The sequence below is a fragment of the Pygocentrus nattereri genome, chromosome 13, assembly GCF_015220715.1.
Source record: "Pygocentrus nattereri isolate fPygNat1 chromosome 13, fPygNat1.pri, whole genome shotgun sequence".
Classification (NCBI taxonomy): domain Eukaryota; kingdom Metazoa; phylum Chordata; class Actinopteri; order Characiformes; family Serrasalmidae; genus Pygocentrus; species Pygocentrus nattereri.
Genome location: NC_051223.1, coordinates 12,957,926 through 12,978,991, shown reverse-complemented (window position 1 = coordinate 12,978,991; position 21,066 = coordinate 12,957,926). Strand labels below are relative to the sequence as shown.

General features: G+C 43.1%; 2 protein-coding genes across 2 annotated transcripts; one reads left to right on the top strand and one right to left on the bottom strand.

Moving 5' to 3' along the window:
- Positions 1 to 514: 514 nt before the first annotated feature.
- prdm9 (PR domain containing 9) lies at positions 515 to 9,506 on the bottom strand. Its single transcript, XM_017686009.2, has 6 exons — positions 9,142 to 9,506; positions 7,827 to 7,940; positions 7,465 to 7,736; positions 7,248 to 7,315; positions 4,522 to 4,712; positions 515 to 4,034 (listed from the first exon to the last, which is right to left on the bottom strand). Exons 1-6 carry the CDS (start codon positions 9,155 to 9,157, stop codon positions 2,143 to 2,145), a joined length of 2,553 nt encoding a protein of 850 aa, XP_017541498.1. The 5' UTR covers positions 9,158 to 9,506; the 3' UTR covers positions 515 to 2,142.
- A 647-nt stretch (positions 9,507 to 10,153) lies between these two features.
- On the top strand, positions 10,154 to 20,208 carry lmf1 (lipase maturation factor 1). The gene is made up of 11 exons (XM_017686010.2): positions 10,154 to 10,382; positions 11,413 to 11,722; positions 12,032 to 12,042; positions 12,535 to 12,683; positions 13,461 to 13,526; positions 13,787 to 13,954; positions 16,748 to 16,928; positions 17,059 to 17,212; positions 17,367 to 17,550; positions 17,944 to 18,056; positions 18,573 to 20,208. The coding sequence occupies exons 1-11, from the start codon at positions 10,154 to 10,156 to the stop codon at positions 18,745 to 18,747; spliced, it is 1,740 nt and encodes a 579-aa protein (XP_017541499.1). The 3' UTR covers positions 18,748 to 20,208.
- Positions 20,209 to 21,066: the final 858 nt, after the last annotated feature.

The window sequence follows — 21,066 nt, the reverse complement described above, 5'->3', positions numbered from 1 at the left end:
GAGAAAGCTGGAATCAGCTTGATGTAGAATAGTGTTTCAGCTGTGGAGTCCTAAAACAATTCAGGTCATCACAATAGCCCAAAGAGGAGCAACAAACTACAAACTGTGCCTTTTTATGTATGATTCTGTACTTTTTCCTAAACATTTGAATGCTTGCAGATTTTTTTCCTTCATCTAGATCTGTAAAAATATGCCAGTAAATAATTTCATCAAATTTGATTTGTTTAGGCTTCACAAAAACAAAATGTTTAGCTATTAAACAACCTCATTTTCTGCACTGTTAAGGATAAATGTTTATTGTGAAGCTGTGGTCAGTCCATTGCTGGTGATGCGCTCCAGAAGGCAAAAGCTAGAAGCTTCTTTAAACTGTTGTGAAAACCATCAGAGAACTTATAGAGAGGGGAATCATCACTCTGTAATATCTTCCAGATTTTCAAACACTAGAGGGCGCTCCTGAATGAGTCCAAAATGAATGGGTTAATATGGGGCATTTGAGTAAAATCATAGCTTATGAATAAATGCTTAAAAGTTTTTTTTTTTTTTTTTTTTTTTTTTAAATACACTGATTCTCTGAACACAGAATGGCATAAACTCATTGTTGGCGCCCTCTGGTGTTTTGAGATAAGGGGGAAACAGGAAGAGGCCAGGCTCCTCATAAACCAGCTCTAAAAACATTTCCAACACACAAAAAATATCTGCGCTGCAAACAAACTTACCATGGTAAATCTAGAAGAGCTTACCGGTCGGCGTCAGAACTCCTTGCAAAGCGGATTAGACAGGATATTTTAGCATTTTAAAGGTGATTCCGAACTGAGCTGACCTTTAAACTGTAAAAGAGTAAAAGAGCAGCAAGTCCAGTGCGTGTACGATGATGAAAAAATATGCAGCAACAAAAAAGGCTTTGCAAAAAAAAGGCATCAATGCAGACTTAACATAAACTTGTATACATATATTCTTCTTAAATAATCGAACTTTCTGGGTTTTTTGGATGATTTATCAGTGTTTTGTACACATTTAGAGGTTGCATTTTATTTTGTTCTGCTTTTGCTGTTCATTTGATGACGTAGAGGCTGTCGGACAGCAGTGAAGACAGCATGTTTGACCTGGATGGACATAAAAATTATACACTACCCTCATTTATGCAAGGCTACATTAATGTGTATTTTTTAATGTGTATTAATATCTCGCTCTGCTCAGATATTGAGCGAGACTTAAACCAATAACTTTATGCTGCTTCCAGCCTTCCTGCTGTATTTTTCCTTTTTCTAAAGAGAAATACACTCATGAAAGAAAGTGTAGCGAATTCTTGAATATGGGTAACTGAACATGGGGCTGACACTCTCTGGGCTGTACAACCCAGCCCCTGGGGGTCACCAGACAGTCCCACATTTTTGCTCTAACCCTTTTGGGTGGAGTTTTGGAACAAAGCAAACATGGAACTGTTAGATATGTCTCATGGACTGGGTTTAGAAACAATGCAGTAGGTCAGTTCTTATCAGCCCCCTAACCTGCATCTAACAAGCTGCACCCACTTTACCCAATACTAAAGCATCTGATCCAGGCAAAGAAGAACTTCTTCAGAAGTTCATTAGCCAGGTGTGGTAGGTCAGGGTTGGAATGCAAGCAGGGAAACCTTCAGGGCAAGCGCCACCACAGCAGATCAACATATTTTGAATGCACTCATTACACCGAGCTCTGATTTCTCAGATACAGAGTTTAAAGCATTTCCAAATTGTTTATTGTATGATCAGATAAACATTTCATTTGATTCCAAATCCATATCACAGATACCAGCCTTTAAGATTTGTATATTCCTTTTGCTCATTTAAGTCTGCCCTCAGTTATTGTACACTTCTGTACAGTATGTACCATTTATCTGCTTGTGATGAACTGCTAATTTACTTATACTAATAATGCATACAGAACAACTGGAACAGGTGCTTCACAGTCTGAAACAGCTGTTTCAGTTTTAAATATGTATCCTTATACGTTGGACTGTGCATTAACACGACTGCAGCACTTCAGAGGCTTTGCATCAGAGTGTCTGCGTGGCTCCACACAGATTAAAATAATCTAATAGAAACCTTCAGTCTATCAGATCATTATCATTATAGGCATTAAGTGCGTTCACCGAGTCGCTGGTCAGGAGTGCATTTTCTGGTGGTGGCGGGTGAGGTGGTACCGGCGGGCAAAGCTTTTCCCGCACTGTGTACAGGGGAACATTTTGGTTCCCCTGTGAAGCTGCTGGTGGGCCCTGAGGCTCTGTGGCCGGCTGAAGCTCTTCCCGCAGTCGGGGCACTGACACGGCCGCACGCCTGAGTGCTTCTGCTCATGCCGCCTCAGGTCACCTGACTGCCTGAAGCTCTCGCCGCACTCTGCACAGAGGAATGGCTTTTCACCCGTGTGGGTGCGCATGTGGACGTTAAGCTGGCCTGAGTGCACGAAACTCTTCTCACACTGCGAGCAGGCATACGGTTTCACGCCCGTATGAATGCGCTGGTGCTGCTTCAGGCTGTTGAACCAGCTGAAGGCTTTACCGCAGTCAGGACACAGGTACAGCTGGTCACCCTGCCTGAAGCAGGCGTGATTCTTGAAACCCCTGATTGTGCGGAAGATCTTGGAGCACTGCGTGCAGCTGTGGTCCTTGGACGTCACATCGCCTTCATTGAAGCAGAGGTACTTGGTGGTCATCTCCGGATGGTGACGGCGGACATGTTTGTGCAGGTAGCGCTCGCCGGTAAAGGAGAAGGGGCAGTGGTTGCAGGGGTAGATGGTGGCGTCAGCCAGTGCGGCACTCTGGCGGTGGGTGCTGCGGCGCGAGTGGCTCTCCTGGTGCCGCTTCAGACCAGACGACTGCGTGAAGGACCTGAGACACAGCGTGCAGCAGTACGGCCGCTCCTTTCCGTGAATGGTGCGCTCATGTCGCCGAAGGTTGCACAGGCGGTTGAAATAGAGGCCGCAGCGGGAGCACCCATGGGGGCCATCACCCTGTTGGATGCAATCGTGGCTTTTCAGAAGATGCAAGTGGCTGAAGGTTCTCAGACACTCACCGCAGATGTGCGAAGACGAGGGCAGTTCCTGAGGGGTCATGCCATCTGTATTAGCTCTCTGTGGCACTGCTGAACCATCAAGGTCAGTGGTGGTCTGTTCAGACTCAGCAGTCTGCTCGTGAACTTTGTTCTTGATTGGCTGCTGGGGGCTCTTGTTTTTAGGTGGTCTGCCTCGAGGCCGGCCGATAGGTCCTTTTTTAGGGTGACCCCTGCTCCCATTAGGGCTCCTAGTAGATCTCTTGAGTCTGGCTGGTGGTTCATATGGAGGATCATGTTTGTCTAAGATTTCCTCGGTTTGCAGTTTGCTAAAAGACTGGTTCTCCACCAGTTTGAGGTACTCTCCATGGTGGTGTCGTTTGAGATGTTTGTATAGATTGAGTTTAGCCACAAAAGAGAATGAGCACTCAGTACAAGGATAGATTTCCGTAGGTGCACCCTCTGTCTCCTCCGGTCTTTGCTCGGTTTCATTCTGGTGAGTTTGCTGGTGTCTTTTCAATCCTGTCGCCTGACTGAAGCACCTCCTGCAGTGGCTGCAGCAATATGGCTTCTCCTTCGAGTGGATCGTGCGCTGGTGTCTTTTTAAGTGGCATGACCTCAAAAATGTTCTCCGGCAATCACCACATTTGTTGTCTGTTGCACTGCTGTCAGTCTGGTCTGTCACATCGTTTAAACTGTCAATATGTGCATGTGATGTTTCAGCTGTACCTGTTTTCTCTGTTTGGCCACTGAGAGAAGGTAAGTGGCTCTGGAAAGATTCCGTGATTGGCTGCACTTGAGATGAAGATGGTGCATCAGAGGCGAGCAGACACTGATCCAAGTTTGTAACTGGTGTCTGTTCAACAGGCTCGAAAGCCTGGGCTTCTGAGAGGTGTGAATATACATCTGGGTGCGAGCGTCTGACATGCCTATGCAGATAAACAGCAGCTGGGAAAGAGTACTGGCAGTAAGGACAGCTTAAAACCTGCACCTCTTCATCACGTCTTCCTGTGGGACAAAAAAAGGAAACTTCAGAGGAACTCTTATTTTGTTAACTCTTCAAAATATAAGACACTTTAGATACATGAGGACAATACCCATAGAGCAATGGCACTGAAAGAACAGCTACAACTAACACGGACTTCCACAATCAATGACACTGTTTGTTACTCTTTTGAATAATCAATTAACTGAAAAAAGAAAAAAAAAAAGTTCAGTCAGTAGCCTGTCAGCACTTTGACGTCACGCTTCTATCAAGATCAAGAATGATGCCTTCTGCTGTCAAAGACGAATTAATTGTGTGGTTGGTAACATCATGCAATCAAAGCTGACATTAGCGAGCACACAAAAGCAGCCTGGTTGGATATGCAGGATCATAAAACAGGATCAAAGAGGAATAGTAATTTTTATTTTCAGCATAATTGAACTGTTGCAAACCTTATTGGAAGTATATTCAAAACGCATACAAAACAGAGAAGGTGTTAGTTCTGGTTACCTATAGGACTGCACTTCCTGTCCCAGATCTTATCCCAGGTGGTGCTTAGGTTTTGGGCATAATCTTCGACGTACCACACTCTCAGTTCCTGTCCAGGGTGGATAGGGCGGCAGCAGCGGAACAGAATGCGCCCGCTCTGCTGAAATGCCACCAGGTTTTGCTCACTCTCATTCTGAGAGCACACGACATACCTGTGAACACAGGGGGCCGGCGCACCATATAAGTGAGGAGCTGGTGATTGATGCAGCCAAAAAAGATGTTTTATTTTCAAATTTTACTCTCAAAAAGGTGAAGGAAAGAGTTTGCTTCACTTCAGCTAATGACAGGCATGCACCGAAATGAGAGTTGTGAAAAATGCTGATAATTAAACATTCATAACTTGCAGAAATTCAGGCTTCATCCTGAAATCTCTTTACAAAGTAATTTAAAATTTACTTCTGTAGAATTACAAATGCAGTAAAACTAATAAATGCAGTGCAGTAACTCAGCATCACCTAAACATTCTGCTCTTCTGGAATTCAGTACACACATCAGCCTGAAATACGGCTGAATCTAAACGTCTTACTGACTGATCATTTTTTTAAAATAATATCTGTCAACATCAACATGACTGTGATATAACTGTGCATTCTGTCAACAAATCAACTAATACAGTAACAGTGTATGCAGCAAGTTGTTAAGAGGACTCATGGATCACAGCAGGTTAAATATCTCTGCACCGTATGCTCACTACCATGTTCAGAAATGAGTGCTGTGGTAGTGCTGCACTGTCCTGTGTGTTTACTATGCCTAATGTCTGTTTAACTTATTATATTTATTTTATTGTTAGTTTAATTTTTTGTTTGCACACCAGGTCTGTATGTTCACTTTGTACTTTTTGTTTCTTGTTGCACCGTGTTGTTCCTGGAGGAACAAAATTTCACTCCACTGTGTACTTGTACATAGACGGAATGACAAAAACCTCTTGACTTGACTTTAAAACCAGAAATTAAGCAATTTGAATATAGCATGTTTATGTGCTGTGATAAGTGAACACTATCTCACTCATCATTCATAGTGTTTCAAAATATGCATTTGCCCAGATTATCAGAATCAGAATCCTTTTTGATCCCAGAGGGAAACTGCAGTTGTTACAGTTGCAACCATTTATGTAAAAAGAATAAACACTTTACTAATTTAAAACAAAGACAGAGAAATTTGCAATATGTACACAAAATTTAAGTTCCTATGAATATAGTAAAGTAGCAGTGACTGTGATAATAAATATTAAACATCTAGTATAAAGCAGTTCAAATTTTTGTACCTCTTAATTATTGCACACTATTATTATTACACATACATACTGGCGTACATACTGTGGTCTGTCAGTCAGGTAGTTAACAATGCAGGACACGAGGGGGGCATCTACTTGCATCACTGTGAGCTTAACACCCAGAAGAGCAGGCGAGTCGGTGTTAAATGTGCTGGAGAAGTCAAAAAATATGACCCTCACAGTGCTGGCTGGCTTATCCAGGTGAACGTATACTCGGTTGAGCAGGTAGAGGATGGCGTTTTCAACTCCCAGGCAGGGCTGATAGGCAAACTGGAGGGGGTCTAGAAAAGGCTGGACTACGGGTCGGAGCTGATCCAAGACGAGCCTCTCCATGGTTTTCATGACATGGGACATCAGTACCACTGGCCTGTAGTCCTTGGCGTTACTGGGTCGTGGCATCATTGGAACAGGAACAATGCAGTGAGATTGTAGTGGTGAGGGGTGGGGGAGGGATAGAGGTGTGAGATGGGCTGCTGAGGACTGGCAGCAGAGGAGTCAGGATGGGGCCTGCAGTGTCAAATCTGTTAAAGAACAGATTCAGCTTGTTGGCCCCGTCCACGTTGCCCTCTACTCCTCTGTTATTGGACCTGAAGCTGGTGATGGTCCTCATTCCATTCCAAACCTCCCTCCTGGTGTTCTGCTGGAGTTTCCAATCCAGCTTCCTCCTATATTTGTTCTTCACCTCCTTGATAGCCGTCTTCAGTTCCCTCTGGATCGTTCTCACCTACACTCTGTCTGTCAAGTTTTGAAGACCCTCTTCTTCTTGTTGAGGAGAGCTTTAATGTCCTCTGTTACCCACGGCTTGTTATTTGGGTAACATTTAACAGTCCTGATTGGGACAGTGGAATCCACACAGAAGTTAACGTAGTTTGTGATACACTCTGTGAGCCCGTCGATGTCCTCTCCAAGCGGCTTACAGAGTGCTGGCCTATCAGTAGCCTTGAAGCAATCCTGCAGTGCCTCGTAAGGCTCCTCAGATCATCTACTCACTGTCCACGTGGTCACAGGCTGGCTCTTCACCAGTGGCTAAACCCAATATAAACCGTGATTACAGTCATCTGAGCACAGACCAACAGAATGGGACAGCACCTGCAGATGATCCTAAGGTCTCCATGTCCAGTGCGCAGCGTGGACTAGAGGGGTATAAAGCCCCCCAGCATTGGGCTGTTGACCAGTGGAGCTGTGTTCTCTGGAGTGATGGAGCTCCATCCAGTACTATTGGGATGAGTTGGAGTGACCCAGAACTGACCATCCAACATCAGTACCTGACCTCACTAGTGCTCAATCAAATCCTCATAGCAATGTTCAACATCTAGCCTTCCAGAAGAGTAGAGGCTGTTACTGCAGCACAGACTCACTATTAACACCTAAATTTCACAAGAAGCTCTGGAGAGGGTTAGAAACAGTAACTCACCTCATCCAGTTTGAGTGAGTGTCACTCTCTGCATCAATGTAATCGTACTGGTTGCCTCCTCTGCATATCTGAGGAATAACAGGTTAACAAGAGTTTCACTCCAACAACAAGTTTCACTTTATATAGCAGCACCCTTTTTTAAAGCTAATGCAATAAACAGAAACAAGAACATGAATAAACAGCTTCATTATTTTGTTGCACAACAGTTCATACTTACCACCCATGAATACGCACTCTCCAGCGCCTTCTCCTGGCTGGTCACCTCTCCATCAAAGGGTCCAAAATGCATTCCAAGAGGAATAACTTGGCCCTGGTTAAAAACCCCGAGTCCCACTCCAGGAGAAGTTGATCTACCAATGACCAGGCCTTGAGGAAGAGTGAGGAGAGCCCTCTGAGGAACTCCCACGGGTGTGGGGGAATCATGCGTAAACAACGGAGGACCATGAACGTCACACTCATCAACATACAGTTTACAGCAGTTCTCGCAGTCTGTTAAAGAGAGAAACGTGAGGAAAAAATGAAGGGGAGCACCTGCTAACAGATAAATACTGCAGTACTGATAATAAATAGGAAACTCACAGAAGTGTCCATCATTAAAAGCATTTTCCTCATGGATCTCAGTCTCTACCTCTACACTGCAGACCGTCACAGAGCCCTGAATCTCTAAATTCTGATCTTCACCTGGAGGCAATCCTGATAAGGAGCAATATTCAATTAGGAAGTTTAATACAACAGTTAAACATGCAGTTATCAATGTTTTCATCACTCATTTTACACCATAGTGTCTGAGGAACAAGTTATCCAAACAGATTTTCCTCAGTGTGCTTATTTATTTGTCATTTAACAAAACTGAACTGAACCCAGGGTAGAAGCAGGGCTCATCATTTGTACACAGAAGCCAAGAACAAGAAGTACATGTACATGATTCAGGAGTTGAGGATGCTGAAGACTTCTCACCCACTTCATATAGTGAAGGTTTCTGCATTAAATACTGAAACATGGTAAGTGCAGCTGATGCATCTCCATCATTAGGTAATTATATTATGAGACTTTCTAGTTCATCTTTTTTCAGAATCCGTGAAAGTCTCTGCGCAGTAAATTACAGCTGAAAGAAGGCCACTGAGGAAAAAGTGAATGAATTCTGCACTACATGCTGTGAATTTCCACAGATCTGAACTCCTTTTCTGGGTGTGATGCTGACTGTTCTTTCTGTTTGGCACTGAAACAAATGTTCATGCACTCGCGCTCATCGTCCGCCCGTGCTCAACATCACTGTTTGCCTGCACTCACAAGCAAAGATGCACTTTTTCCTTTTGTCATGTTTTACCAAATGAGCTGTGAACATCTGCAGCTCACCTGTCTGACCTCCATCATTCAGGACGGACTGTGATCAAAATCAACTGAGGTCAAATCCTGAGGTCAAAAAACCACATCGACCTGCAAATGTTTAACTGAATAATACTTAATAAACATCAGACCAGTGTTTAAAGTGCGCCAGAACAGTAGAATCCTTTCACAGAGAACTCACTGATAAACAGAGATCCCACTGATAAACACAGAACAGAGATTAACAACAAAAAGAATGCAATGCAACTGCTGCAGCATTTAAGGTGGACCGGAGGACGGGAGTGAGACGCGAATGGCTTGTCTGATGTTATTTAGCGATGTTAACTCCCCGCGGTGCCGGTAGGCCACCCGCCCGGACCCCGACCCCGACCCCGACCCGTTCGGCCCGCGGGAGTTCGGTGTGTTTAATGAGGTTTGAGGCGCGAAACTGAGCGGAAGTGCCTGAGTGAGCGAGTTAGCCACCGGGCTAACTAGCCTGCGGTCGCTGTTAGCGCAGTTCTGAGCGGTTATGAAGCCTCAGCGCCCCCCAGACCGAGGCAGGACCCACCTGGACTGCCCGACATACTGCAACTCTTTGGGACAATCGGGAATTAAACTCTCCTCCGATTTGGGAAAACTTGTTAGGTAGTAGCCGCTCGAGCTCTTCCCACAAGGAAGTTAGACCATGGACGACTTCTTCTTCTCCGGGAGCGGGAAGTGCGCGCACGTGCCCCCTGCTGGTTCACTGGTTTCACCTCTGTAGAAATATTTATCACATTTCTATCACATTTCTGTCACATCTTCTGTTTGGCTTGCTTTTCTGGAACTGGAATTTCCTGAACCAAGGTCTAAAGACATGCAGTCAGGCCAATTGGACGTGCTAAATTGCCCCTAGGTGTGAGTGACTGTTTGTGTCTGTCTGTCTGCCCTGCGATGGACTGGCGACCTGTCCAGGGTGTATCCTGCCTTACGCCCGAAGACTGCTGGGATAGGCTCCAGCACCCCGCAGGCGCACCCCCCGCCGCGACCCTGACGGAAAAAATGGAAAATGGCTTAGAAAATGGATGGATGGATTTCCTGAAATGTCTTTTGAAAAACACAGAAACCATGAAGTGTTCAAATTTAAGGTGGTGGGTTTGTTGTGTGTTTGTATGGGAGGCAAATCCAGCCAAAAAGGAAAGGAAATGAAAACAATACAATGTAAATGGAAACCTTTTTCATTTTAGATTTGGCCGTGAAAAAACAGAATAACTACTAAAATGAAATGACAAATAGCTGTTTTCAATTTATTTTTATTTTTGTCGCAAACGGCTCCTGCTCATGTGAAAAATTAAATAGCAAATGAAAGCATTTCATTTCATTTTCAATTTTGGCAGGATATTTGCGCAGATGTTTGGAAAAAGAAATGGCGAAAAGAAGTTTGCATTTACATTTTATTGTTTTCATTTTCATTTCCTTTTTGGCTGGATTTGCCTCCCATGTGTTTGGGCTGATATTACAGTGTAAACCGGACCCTTCCCCTTTAAATACACACACACACACACACACACACACACACACACACACAGCGTAAACAGTGCATGCGCAGAGCGCTCGGCGCCATGGCGGTGTCCGGTGAGGGCTCTGAGCGCGGGTTAAGGCGGAGGCGCTCGGTGAAACAGGCGGAGGACAGAAGCGCTGAAGATGCGGACCAGGATCAGCAGGACGTCGCCGCTCCGGAACCCCAAACGGAAGAAGCGGTTCAGTTACAGACCGGAACTTACTGGCTCACCAGAATAGTGCTGCTCAGGTCCATCTGCTTCATCTACTGTGAGCTTCACAGCTGCTCCTACTGAACTTACTGCTCTTCTTCTCACAACACCACCTGGAATGAGATTAATATTAGGGTTACAATATATTATATATGAAGCTTGTGTAGGTTTAAGTACGAAAAACTATAGGCTGAAGGGGTGGAGCTAACTTCTGTACACGGAATAGGTGGGGCTAAACTGCTGTAGCAGAATGGTGGGGCTAAACTGCTGTAGCTGAATAGGTGGGGCTAAACTGCTATAGCGAAATGGGCGGGACTAAACAGCTGTAGCTGAATGGGTGGGGCTAAACTGCTGTAGGCTGAATGTAGTACAGCTGCCTCGCTGCAGAACAGGAGACGGGGCTTGAGGGGCAGGGATCAGGTGATTGTGCTCGGGAGGTGGGCTCAGCAGGCGGAGCTGAGGAGGCGGGGCTCGGGCGCTATTGTCACGCCGTCTCTCGTGGCTGGGGTTGTTGAATACCCACGATCTAAAGGGTTAAAAAGGACAGGGTTAAATGTATGTTCTGGGTTCCATCATTTAGACCATATTCTCATCTCCGCGTCCACAAACACTCATTCTGAAACATTCTGAATTGCGTAGTTAAAGACTTTCTTTGTTGAACTTCATCTCCATCCTCTCCACGCTGCGAGAACATCCTCAGGAGGAGAAGCACAATAAAGTCCGGCAGAGAAGTGACATCTCCAGGCTGATTATAACAGCTGCTCCAGATAAATCTTTATTTTATGTTCACAAAATTATCAATGTTTAGTCTTCTCTGATAAAATGACAACAAACATCTGAACCTGTAGAAAATACAACCCACTAGAAACTCTCTGGACCGTTGCGGAGAATTTGATCGCAGAGGATGTGTATAAAACTTTATCACAGACGCCCCTGATAAGCTGGTCCAGTCTGAACAAGGCTTTAGATGATCAGTTCCTCAGTAAGATCTGAGCGATTCGCATGTAACCGAAACCCGTATGAATGAGTCATTCATGATGGAGTCTGTACATGTTTATAGCTTTTCATGGTTGTTTGTGTTTGTGTAGTTGTCGCGTTTGCGGTGGCATATAATCAGAACAGAGCTCTGATTGGACAGCGAGGCCTGACGCCCTGCAGAGAGTACCTGCGCAGCGTTAAGCAATACGTGGGGGGGAAGATCGGCGGGGCGGCACTGGCCTACACTCCCTCTGTGCTCTGGTCCATGCAGTGGGAAGACATGGACGCTAATCTGGACAACATTGCTCTGGCAGGACTGGCGCTTTCTGGCTTCGTCCTCCTCTCAGGAAGATCCAACATGGTCATCATGGCAGCGCTGTGGACCCTCTATCACTCTATAGTGAGTGTTGGACAGCTTTGGTGAGTAGCTGATGTAGTAAAGCGATGATGTGATTTACATCATGTTTAGGGTACAGTGAGGATCTCCAGGTTATCTAGAACTGACTAGAATTATCACCCTTTTGGTGATAATGTAGAATCCTTTTCAAAAATACGTATACAACAATTTCTCCATCAGTCTGAAGGACCATTTAATCATGCAGTGTTCTTTGAGTTCTGCATAGAACCATTTCTTTACTGAAGAATGCTTGAAGAAATATCTTTTTTAAGAATGGATATTAGTCTTTGTGAACAAACGTAGAAACATATTTCTTGGTTTTTCTTTTTTAGGTATTCCTTCGGTGAGTACAGCACAGCGTGAGTGATCTTTATTGTCTTCATGAAAGTATTATTTTCCTAATTCAGGAGAAAACTGCTGAGAGCAAATCACGTTACAATCTCCAATATATAAAACCTTCATACAGCTGGGGTTGGCATTAAAATGATCAATAAATTCACATTTATAAAGAAAATGATGGAGAATTGACATTTATGTTGTGATACATAGAACATGAACTTTATGTAAAAACTTATGTATGTGTGTGTGTTTGCATGCGTATGTGTGTTTGCTTGTGTGTTTGTGTTTTTGCGTGCGAATGTGTGCGCGTGTGTGTGTGCACGTGTGCTTGCATATGTGTGTGTGTGCGTGTATGTGTGTTTGCGTGTCTGTGTGTGTGTGCGTGTGTGCACGCATACGCACGTTTGCATGTGTGTGTGTGTGTGTGCATGTGTATGTGTGCGTGTGTGCACGCATACGCACGTTTGCGTGTGTGTGTGTGTTTGCGTGCGTGCAGGGTGGGAGAGTCAGTTGTTGGAAACCGGATTTCTGGGAATCTTTCTGTGTCCGTTATGGAATCTGGAGCAGATCCCCCGACGAACCCCACCCTCCCTCATCTCCATCTGGACCTTCCGCTGGCTCATAGTGCGGATAATGCTGGGAGCTGTGAGTCTCACTGATACACAAACATCTCATCTAACACATCACATCATTTCTCATACAGAACACACAGCACTGCGCAAAACTCAGAGAAATTTGAGAAGATTAACTGGAGTTTAGAAACTGATTAAAAACTCCAGAGAAAATGAGGCTCCTAACAACCACCTGGGAGAGCTGGTAGACCCCAAAAAACTGCCCCCATCAGATACACAGCACTTAAAGCTTTGAAAGAGAGGAGAAAATCAAGCTGCTTCAGATCTAGAACACCAACTGAACATCTGTGCATGTAGCGAGACGTCTTAAATTGACAAACCAGTGATGATGAATCAGAGATCAAGTAAGATTTATTATTATTGCGTAGATTGTGATGCACATACATGTCACGCACTTCTATTTTCATGCAAAGTTTTTCTTTTCAAAATAAGATATCACAAAAGCACAAACTCTGGTTCAGACTTTAGTGAACAAGCTTGGTGAAAAACCAGCTTCTCAGACTGAGCTTTGGAGGTGTGTCTGCAGATTCTTTGATTCCTGAAAAGAATGGAAGCTGGAATGAAGGTGAAGAGCGACTCATTGACCATCACAGCTGAGAGTAGGTTTAGCTGCTGAGGATTCTGATTTCAGATGCTGGAAACTGAATAATTTGTACTTAATGACAGTTTTGACTGCAGATTTATTAAATGAATGGTCTCTGACGTCCGCACGGCTCTGTACGTTATTCAGGAACTGAATTCCCACCTTTCTGTTCTAATTGGATGAAACTGTGTCTCTGTCATTCTTCAGGGGCTAATTAAGATCAGAGGGGATCGCTGCTGGAGAGATCTGACCTGCATGGACTACCACTATGAGGTGAGTAAATGTAAACGAGGTTAAATACAGTCGATTCATTTCAGACTCTCATTCATCACATTACCGTCTCAGTTCACTTCTCACAGTTTTCACGTCCTGCTTCACAAATACAGCTTAACATTAACACTAGGGCTGCAAGGTAAAGGTTACCTTTACTTTCACTGCAGTTACAGGGGAGTTTATGTATCAGTCTATGACTGATGTTCTGTTTTGAATAAACATTGATATAAATTGATGTTCTTTGTTTCTGTCTCCTGCAGACGCAGCCGGTTCCTAACCCCATTTCGTACTACCTCCACCACTCCCCCCGGTGGTTCCATTGCTTTGAGACTCTCAGTAATCACTTCATTGAGCTCATCGTGCCCTTCTTCACCTTCATGGGTCGCCGGATGTGCATGATTAACGGAGCGCTGCAGATCCTCTTTCAGGTGATGGATGTGTTGCTGCTACTGCTGCTATTACACTCATAACTCTTACCATCAGTTATGCAGTTATTAGTTTTTGTTAAGATTTTTCTTATTATTATTCTTTTTCTGCCCTAAAAACGGAACGCACAGCCCAAACCCTACAGACTTGAAACTTGGTCTACTGGTAGTAGTCCCTCCCGCTACTCAGTCGCAAGAAATCAGCCCGGCCAGTCACAAGGGGGCACTATAGCGAAGGTCAACGCATTTGGGCCTATATCTCCTAAAACAGATTTTTGCCAGACATGCCACATTTTTTTCTAGGTTCCTTGGGTCCAAACAAACCACTTTTGTATTTGGACCGTTTAGCTCCGCCCACTTAGATTTTTTGCAATACTGCGAAATATCGAAACCTACTTTTGCGAACTAGTCTGCCAATTTTCGCCCAATCCTCATGTATTTGGTCTCAAAAAATTCAGAAGAGCCTACAGATCAAAATCTATCAAAAACATTTTGAGTTTTCTGAACAGCATGGCTGCCATATGCAAATGAACACGTCTGGATAAATTCAAATTAATTCAGAATTAATTGAAAAATCTGTAACTCAAGAATCATTCAGCCAAAAAATTTCAAACTTGACAGGCCATGTTCCGAGGTCATTCTGAGGTAGCCATTTAATTTTTATACGCATATGTAATTAGGGGGCGGAGCAATAAAAACAGGGCATTTTCTCAGCATTCGTATACACATTCGGCACAAGATTCTGAGGTAGTCATTCAATTTTTATGCGCATATGTAATTAGGGGGCGGGGTTGATGCTACATAGCTGTTTCTCAGCATCCGTACATGTTATCAAGCTCAAACTTTGCATGCAGCATCTACTCCCCATACTATATGTGATACTTTAAGGACAATTTGATATATTGAAATTTGTGTTCGCCATCGGCCAATCAGAATTAAGCAGGGTTTTGACAAGATTAACATTGACCAATCATCATGAAACTTGAATGCTGTCTACACGTATCCATTTCCTAACAACTAGTCAAGTTTCAAAAGATTTGACCACTGGGGGCGCTATTCATAAAAATAAACCTATTATTACTTGTTATTACTATATTATTAGAAAGCCCACTGTAGTACATCATACCAAACAATTTTACCAATATATGTTTATTAAAATACTTCACCATTTTTTAGTAATCATTAACTGTTTAAAAAGCATGCTTTTCGAACTTGTCTCTGGATTTTGATCCAAACTTTTCGAATTTGGTCTAGAATGATTCGGGAGCCTCTGCAGGTAAATAATTATCAAAAACATGTCAAGTTTTTTACTCAGTGTTGTGTGGATAAATCAATTAATTACTGTGGTCATGGTATTTCTAGCTTGATTTGCTATAACTCAACAGTCATTGGCCAGATCATCTCAAAACTTAAAAGATGTTTACATATTGAGACTGTTAGGGGGTATGCCACTGTTGGTCCAGGTTGGACTTTGGGGGGCGCTTTAGCACTCAAAAACACCTCAAAATCAAAATTGCTATTACAATGTTATTACAAGGTAGATCAATAAACAATTGGTGCCATTTGACTCAGTTCAATCACCTGAACAACTTTCTAATTGCATATCATGTCAAAAATTGTACGGCTTGTCTGGTATTTTGCCTTATTTGTTCAAGGATTTCACTATACAAAGGCCTATTATACCAAGGTCAAAAGGTCATTCTGGCCAAAACCTGGTGAACGTCTATGGTTTTAGTCCTTGACCAATACTGATATCATATTAAGGCCTTTTGACTGATTCTGACCCAGTTTCACTGAGCTGCTCTACACCTAAAGGGACCATTATGACTGCATTAGGCCTCACTATGGCCTACATCAAGTCAATGGGTTAAATACTGAACCAGTCCACTGTGCAAGTGGTACTATGTGAGAAATGCTGCCAATGGTCTTGCAGTTCTGACATCTATGTTGAAAACCTCTTGGATGTTCTACAAACCAGTGTAGCTCAGAACATATGAAAGGAAACTTATAATGTGGGTAAAGACCTCTGCTCGTCGTTTATGGCAACTGAAGGCCTTTTGATGAATTGGCATCATTTCAGTTCTATTTCCTCGGCCTCTGAACAAGATTCAAACAGCTTGAGGCCTTTTTACGCCTGATGGGCTAAACTGCTGAAGGGCTGGTACTGCTTATACGTGCTTGAACCCGCTCATCGCCGCTTGCGGCTATATTTTTTAATTATGTGTGTGTTCTGTCAAGTAGAGCGTAATAATTTTCTGTAGCAAAATGTTATTGAAGTACTGAAGCACACTGAAAACAGGGCATTAATATGGAAAATATAGTAGTAAGCTTGTGAGCCTGTGCTTTGTGAGTGCTAACAGAACATGTGACTGTATGAACCTGATAGAGTGTGATTGACGCTGTCCAGAACATTACTAAAGACTCAGAGAATCCGGAGTAAAGGGCCAGGCTGAACACCAGTACAGAATTACCTTCAGCCCCTCAGACAGCACTGCAAAAATGCACTTCTGTCAGGGCAGTTGTATGCTGGAGGTCAGGGAACCAGCCCTGTGACCAGAAGGTCGTTGGTTTGATCCCCTGAGCTGTCAGTATGTGACTGAGGTGTCCTTGAGCAAGACACCTAACCTCCAACTGCTCCCTGGGCGCCGTGGAAAGGGCTACCGACCCTAGTGTGCTCATAGATATGTATCATAGATGTGATATACGAAGGCATCAGGCTACAGCTAGTTTTCAGTCCGAGGTGCTCATACAGCTTACGGTGTGTGTGTGTGTGTGTGTGTGTGTGTGTGTGTGTAGGTGGTTCTGATAATCAGTGGGAATCTGAGTTTCCTGAACTGGTTAACTATAGTTCCCAGTTTAGCCTGTTTTGATGATTCTGCGCTGGAGTTTCTGTTCTGGTCCTCTGGGACGGCAAGGAGAACTGTACTGAAGATCCAGAACGAGGACGCAGCAGGACAGAACCCTCCTGCCACTGCAAGTGTGTGAGAGACTTATATGGAACTTCATTATTCTGGAGTACTAACCCTGAAAAGCCCTCTGTGTTTATGCGAGTGTGAAGGGCAGTTTATTACGTTATTATGATTCCTACTTTATTATGTTTCTCTCAGGAATGTTAATACGGCGAGTCGTGAACGTCTCGTTGGGAATATTGATAGCGTATCTGAGTGTTCCTGTGCTGATCAACCTCTTGAGTTCCCGACAGGTGATGAACACCTCATTCGACCCTCTCCGCATTGTCAACACCTATGGAGCTTTCGGCAGGTCAGGCTCTCTCTCTCACTGTTGTCTCTCTGTCTCCCTCTGTCTCTCTCCCTCTCCCTCCCTCTCACTCACTGATCTCTCTCTGTCTCTCAAGTCTCTCTCCCTCTCACTCCCTCTCTCTCACTGTTCTCTCTCTCCTCTCCTCTCTCTGCAGTATCACTAAGGAGAGGACGGAGGTGGTGTTCCAGGGGACTCTGAGTGCTGACCCCAGTGGTGAGGAGGTGGTGTGGGAGGAGTATGAGTTCCTGTGTAAACCTGGGTCAGTGAGCAGGAGACCTTGCCTCATCTCTCCGTACCACTACAGACTGGACTGGCTCATGTGGTTTGCCGCCTTCCAGGTGAGAGTCGGGAAAATCTGAGGTCTGTTATTTAATTATGCATTGTGGTCTCTTTATGGTTGTACGCTGTTTTTTTTTTTTTTATCTCTTCAAGGGTGTTTACGTACACCACATATCCAAAAATATCCCTTTAATCCAGCTGCTTTAAGGTCACCTGTTACTGATGCAGGTGTTCAGCATGTTTCATTAATCAGTTTGAGCCATTTTACAGTTCAGTAAGATTTGAGCTTAAATCTGGACTGAATATTTCTGGAGGAGCCTGTTAGGGTGTCAGCTCTCTGGTCACCGGGTCAATCTGCAGTGATGTCCTGTTCTGGTCTAGATGTAGTGTGTTACAGTCGTTCGATAACACAACACATCAACATCTACATTTGCAAACTCTCTCTCTCTCAGACATATGAACAGAATGAATGGATTATTCAGATTGCAGGCAGACTGTTGGCGAATGACTCCACAGTTCTGTCTCTGATGGGACACAATCCGTTTGAGGACCGAGAGAAACCGCGGTAAGATCAAGACACTCAGTTATGTGATTAAAAAACTCATCAAGCTAAGGCACAATATGGGGTAAAAGGTTATATGGATTTTATTTTCCATTCTAAGTCATTTTGATTACTGAGTTCACTCCTAATTATTAAGTTTTAACCTGGCTGATCAGACATTTAATATCACACAGGCCAAATTTATTATATATATATATATATATAAAAGTGTGTATATATATATATATATATATATATATATATATATATATATATATATGTATATAAATAATACATTTGGTCTGTTTTCCTATATATTTTTCCTACATGTTAAATTATCTATATAAATAGTAATTATGTATAAAAATGGGCAGGACAATAATTAAATAATTAAGCATAATTAAGTTTGTTCCATGGAGACGAAATGTTCACTTCACAGAATTCATCCAAGGGTGCCTCAACTTTCGCATTTGACTGTATATAAATGTCATCTTCCCACAAATCCTGAGTTGATTGAAACTTCTCGCTGTGTGTGTTTAGGTGGATCCGAGGAGAACACTTCAGATATAAGTTCACTAAGCCAGGCAGCACCAGCGCTGTGAATGGAAACTGGTGGGTCAGGAAACGAATTGGACCATACTTCCCCGCCGTCAACTTGGAGGGCCTCAGGAGGTACTTCCAGTCCAGGAACTGGCCTCAGCCGGACAACTACTGACTCAGCGACCCAGATTATTGACCCGACTCATTGACCTGGTTCACTGACCTGAATCACTGATCCAAACTCTCTGACCCAACTCAGTAAGTCGACTTACAGACCTGAATCTCTGATACGATTCACAGACCCGATCCTTTGACCTGAATCACTGATCTGACTCACTGACCCAGCTCACTTAACTGCTGAGCCAGAATCGCTGATCTTACTCACTGATTTAGACTTACTGACACAGCTCACTTAATCGCTGACCAGACTCAGACTCGAATCAGTGACCAGGCTCACTATCCCAACTCATAGACCGAGCACACTAACTCGACTCACTGATTCAACTCACAGACTCAGCTAACTGATCCGACTTACGGACTCGAAATTATCCTGCCTTAAACCTACCTGAAGGCTGTGACTGAGTGCTGCGTACACTTTCGGCTCCGCAGAGTTTTAAAAAGCAGATCACGACTTCAGAAGAGTTTTGTGGCCTTCAAGAAAAACACCTGAGCTCAATTTATCAGGACTTTACAGGAACTTATAAAAGTCTGCAGCACTTTGTTGCGCAAAGCAATCAGGTTTATATACGTGATAAAATGTACAGTAGAAATAAATGACACTGTGTTTAATGTGCTGGCATTCACTGTCATTACTGACCATCAAACATATTAGAGATGTTAATCGTCGATGACTGCAGGTGTGGCTTAACTGGACTCGGCAGAAGTCGGAGTCTCTAACGACAGCTTTACAAATACAGTAATCACTATATTTATAGTATTTTTATGTGGCTCCTCTGGACCATTTTTCTCTTTCAAAAAAGCTAAAAAAGTAATGCACATCATGTGTCTTTAAAATGTCATTTTATATTGTGATATATTTAAGACAGATCAACCACCTCTTGATCACACTGTCATAGCTGCAGCTTGTGTTCCATTGAAATCTGTGTGTGTTTTCACTTATTTATGGTCAGAAATGCTTCACATATACCTTTCTCATGATCTGTGCCATTCTTGTCAAAGTAACAGAGCTTCCAGCAATTTCATCACTTATCATGTCCAGTTGACGAAGGCGAAGTCCTTGTGAAAACCTAATGACAAAATATTAACAGAGAACTGTTCTACACCATCAGGACCTTGGCCTCTAAGACATGGTGTTCTGACATCCCTTGTCACCACCAAAAGCAGTATATGTTGTGTTTTAGATGCTGGTCAACCAGCATGACTATGCTCAGTAATCAGATAATCCAGCACTAGATCAGCGTACACTAACTTACAGAATTCATGCTGGTCTAAGCTGTTTTCAGCAGAGATCTCTTAAGGGGAAGGAGATGAGTCAATGACAAATATGTACACTGCTATTTCCAATTAGTCAGCAAATGACAGTTAAGTAAAAAAAAAAAAGTCAAAAGTCACTTGGTAACTAAAATATGAAATGTAAGTGAACAGGACAAAGTGAGAATAAAATTATGAAATCAAACCTGTAAATGAACTGCATCCATTTTTTCAAACTTGAGTGTGATTTGTAGAAAATGGAGTTCTGTCGTACAGACTTTTTCAATTTTTTTGTGGAACTTGGTGCATGTCCTAGAAAGGAAATAAAACCATTTTTAGTTTTATATACCTAGGCTCAGCAGGCTATGCTACGTAAACAACTAGATTTTGCTATTACCAGTGTAATCCATCAGCAGTCCTGCACTTCTCAAGCCTCATATGCAGCTTGCAGACTCCACACTTCATGGACTTTTTTAGAATACCTTTATGTTGCATCCATCTCACCAGTTTTCTTTTAGACACGTACATTGCCCTCAAAAATTCGTTGTTAAGATTAGTCATTGTACATGCTGAGGTTAAAAAAAAGGTAACTAATTTAGTGACGTCACAGCAGTAAAGATGAGCAATAAACCTATATTTCTAATACAATCTGTAATTAATCAAATACATAATAAGTGTCTATACAGCATTTTTAAAGATACTTGAGACACTTGAGAAAAAGTTAATACTGTACAAGGCATTTGCACTTTTACCAACGCCACCCACCCACGCAGTCTTTACCAGCCTGCAGCAACAAGCACCCTCCATCCTGAAAAGGCACGAAAAAAGACACTAAAGATGTAAGTACGCTATGCATTGCACTTATCTAGCTGTTTTACACTTTTATTTGCTGTTTGATTAATTTGATAGCTACATATAACATTACGCAGAAGTAAAGAAATGTTATTACGCTTGAACACATATTCGAATAATTGAGCCGATTAGCTAGCTAGCAAGCGTTAGCCAACTAACGTTAGGTTAACTAGCTAAGATTGTCATGCATCTGCAGAAACAGAGTTATTAG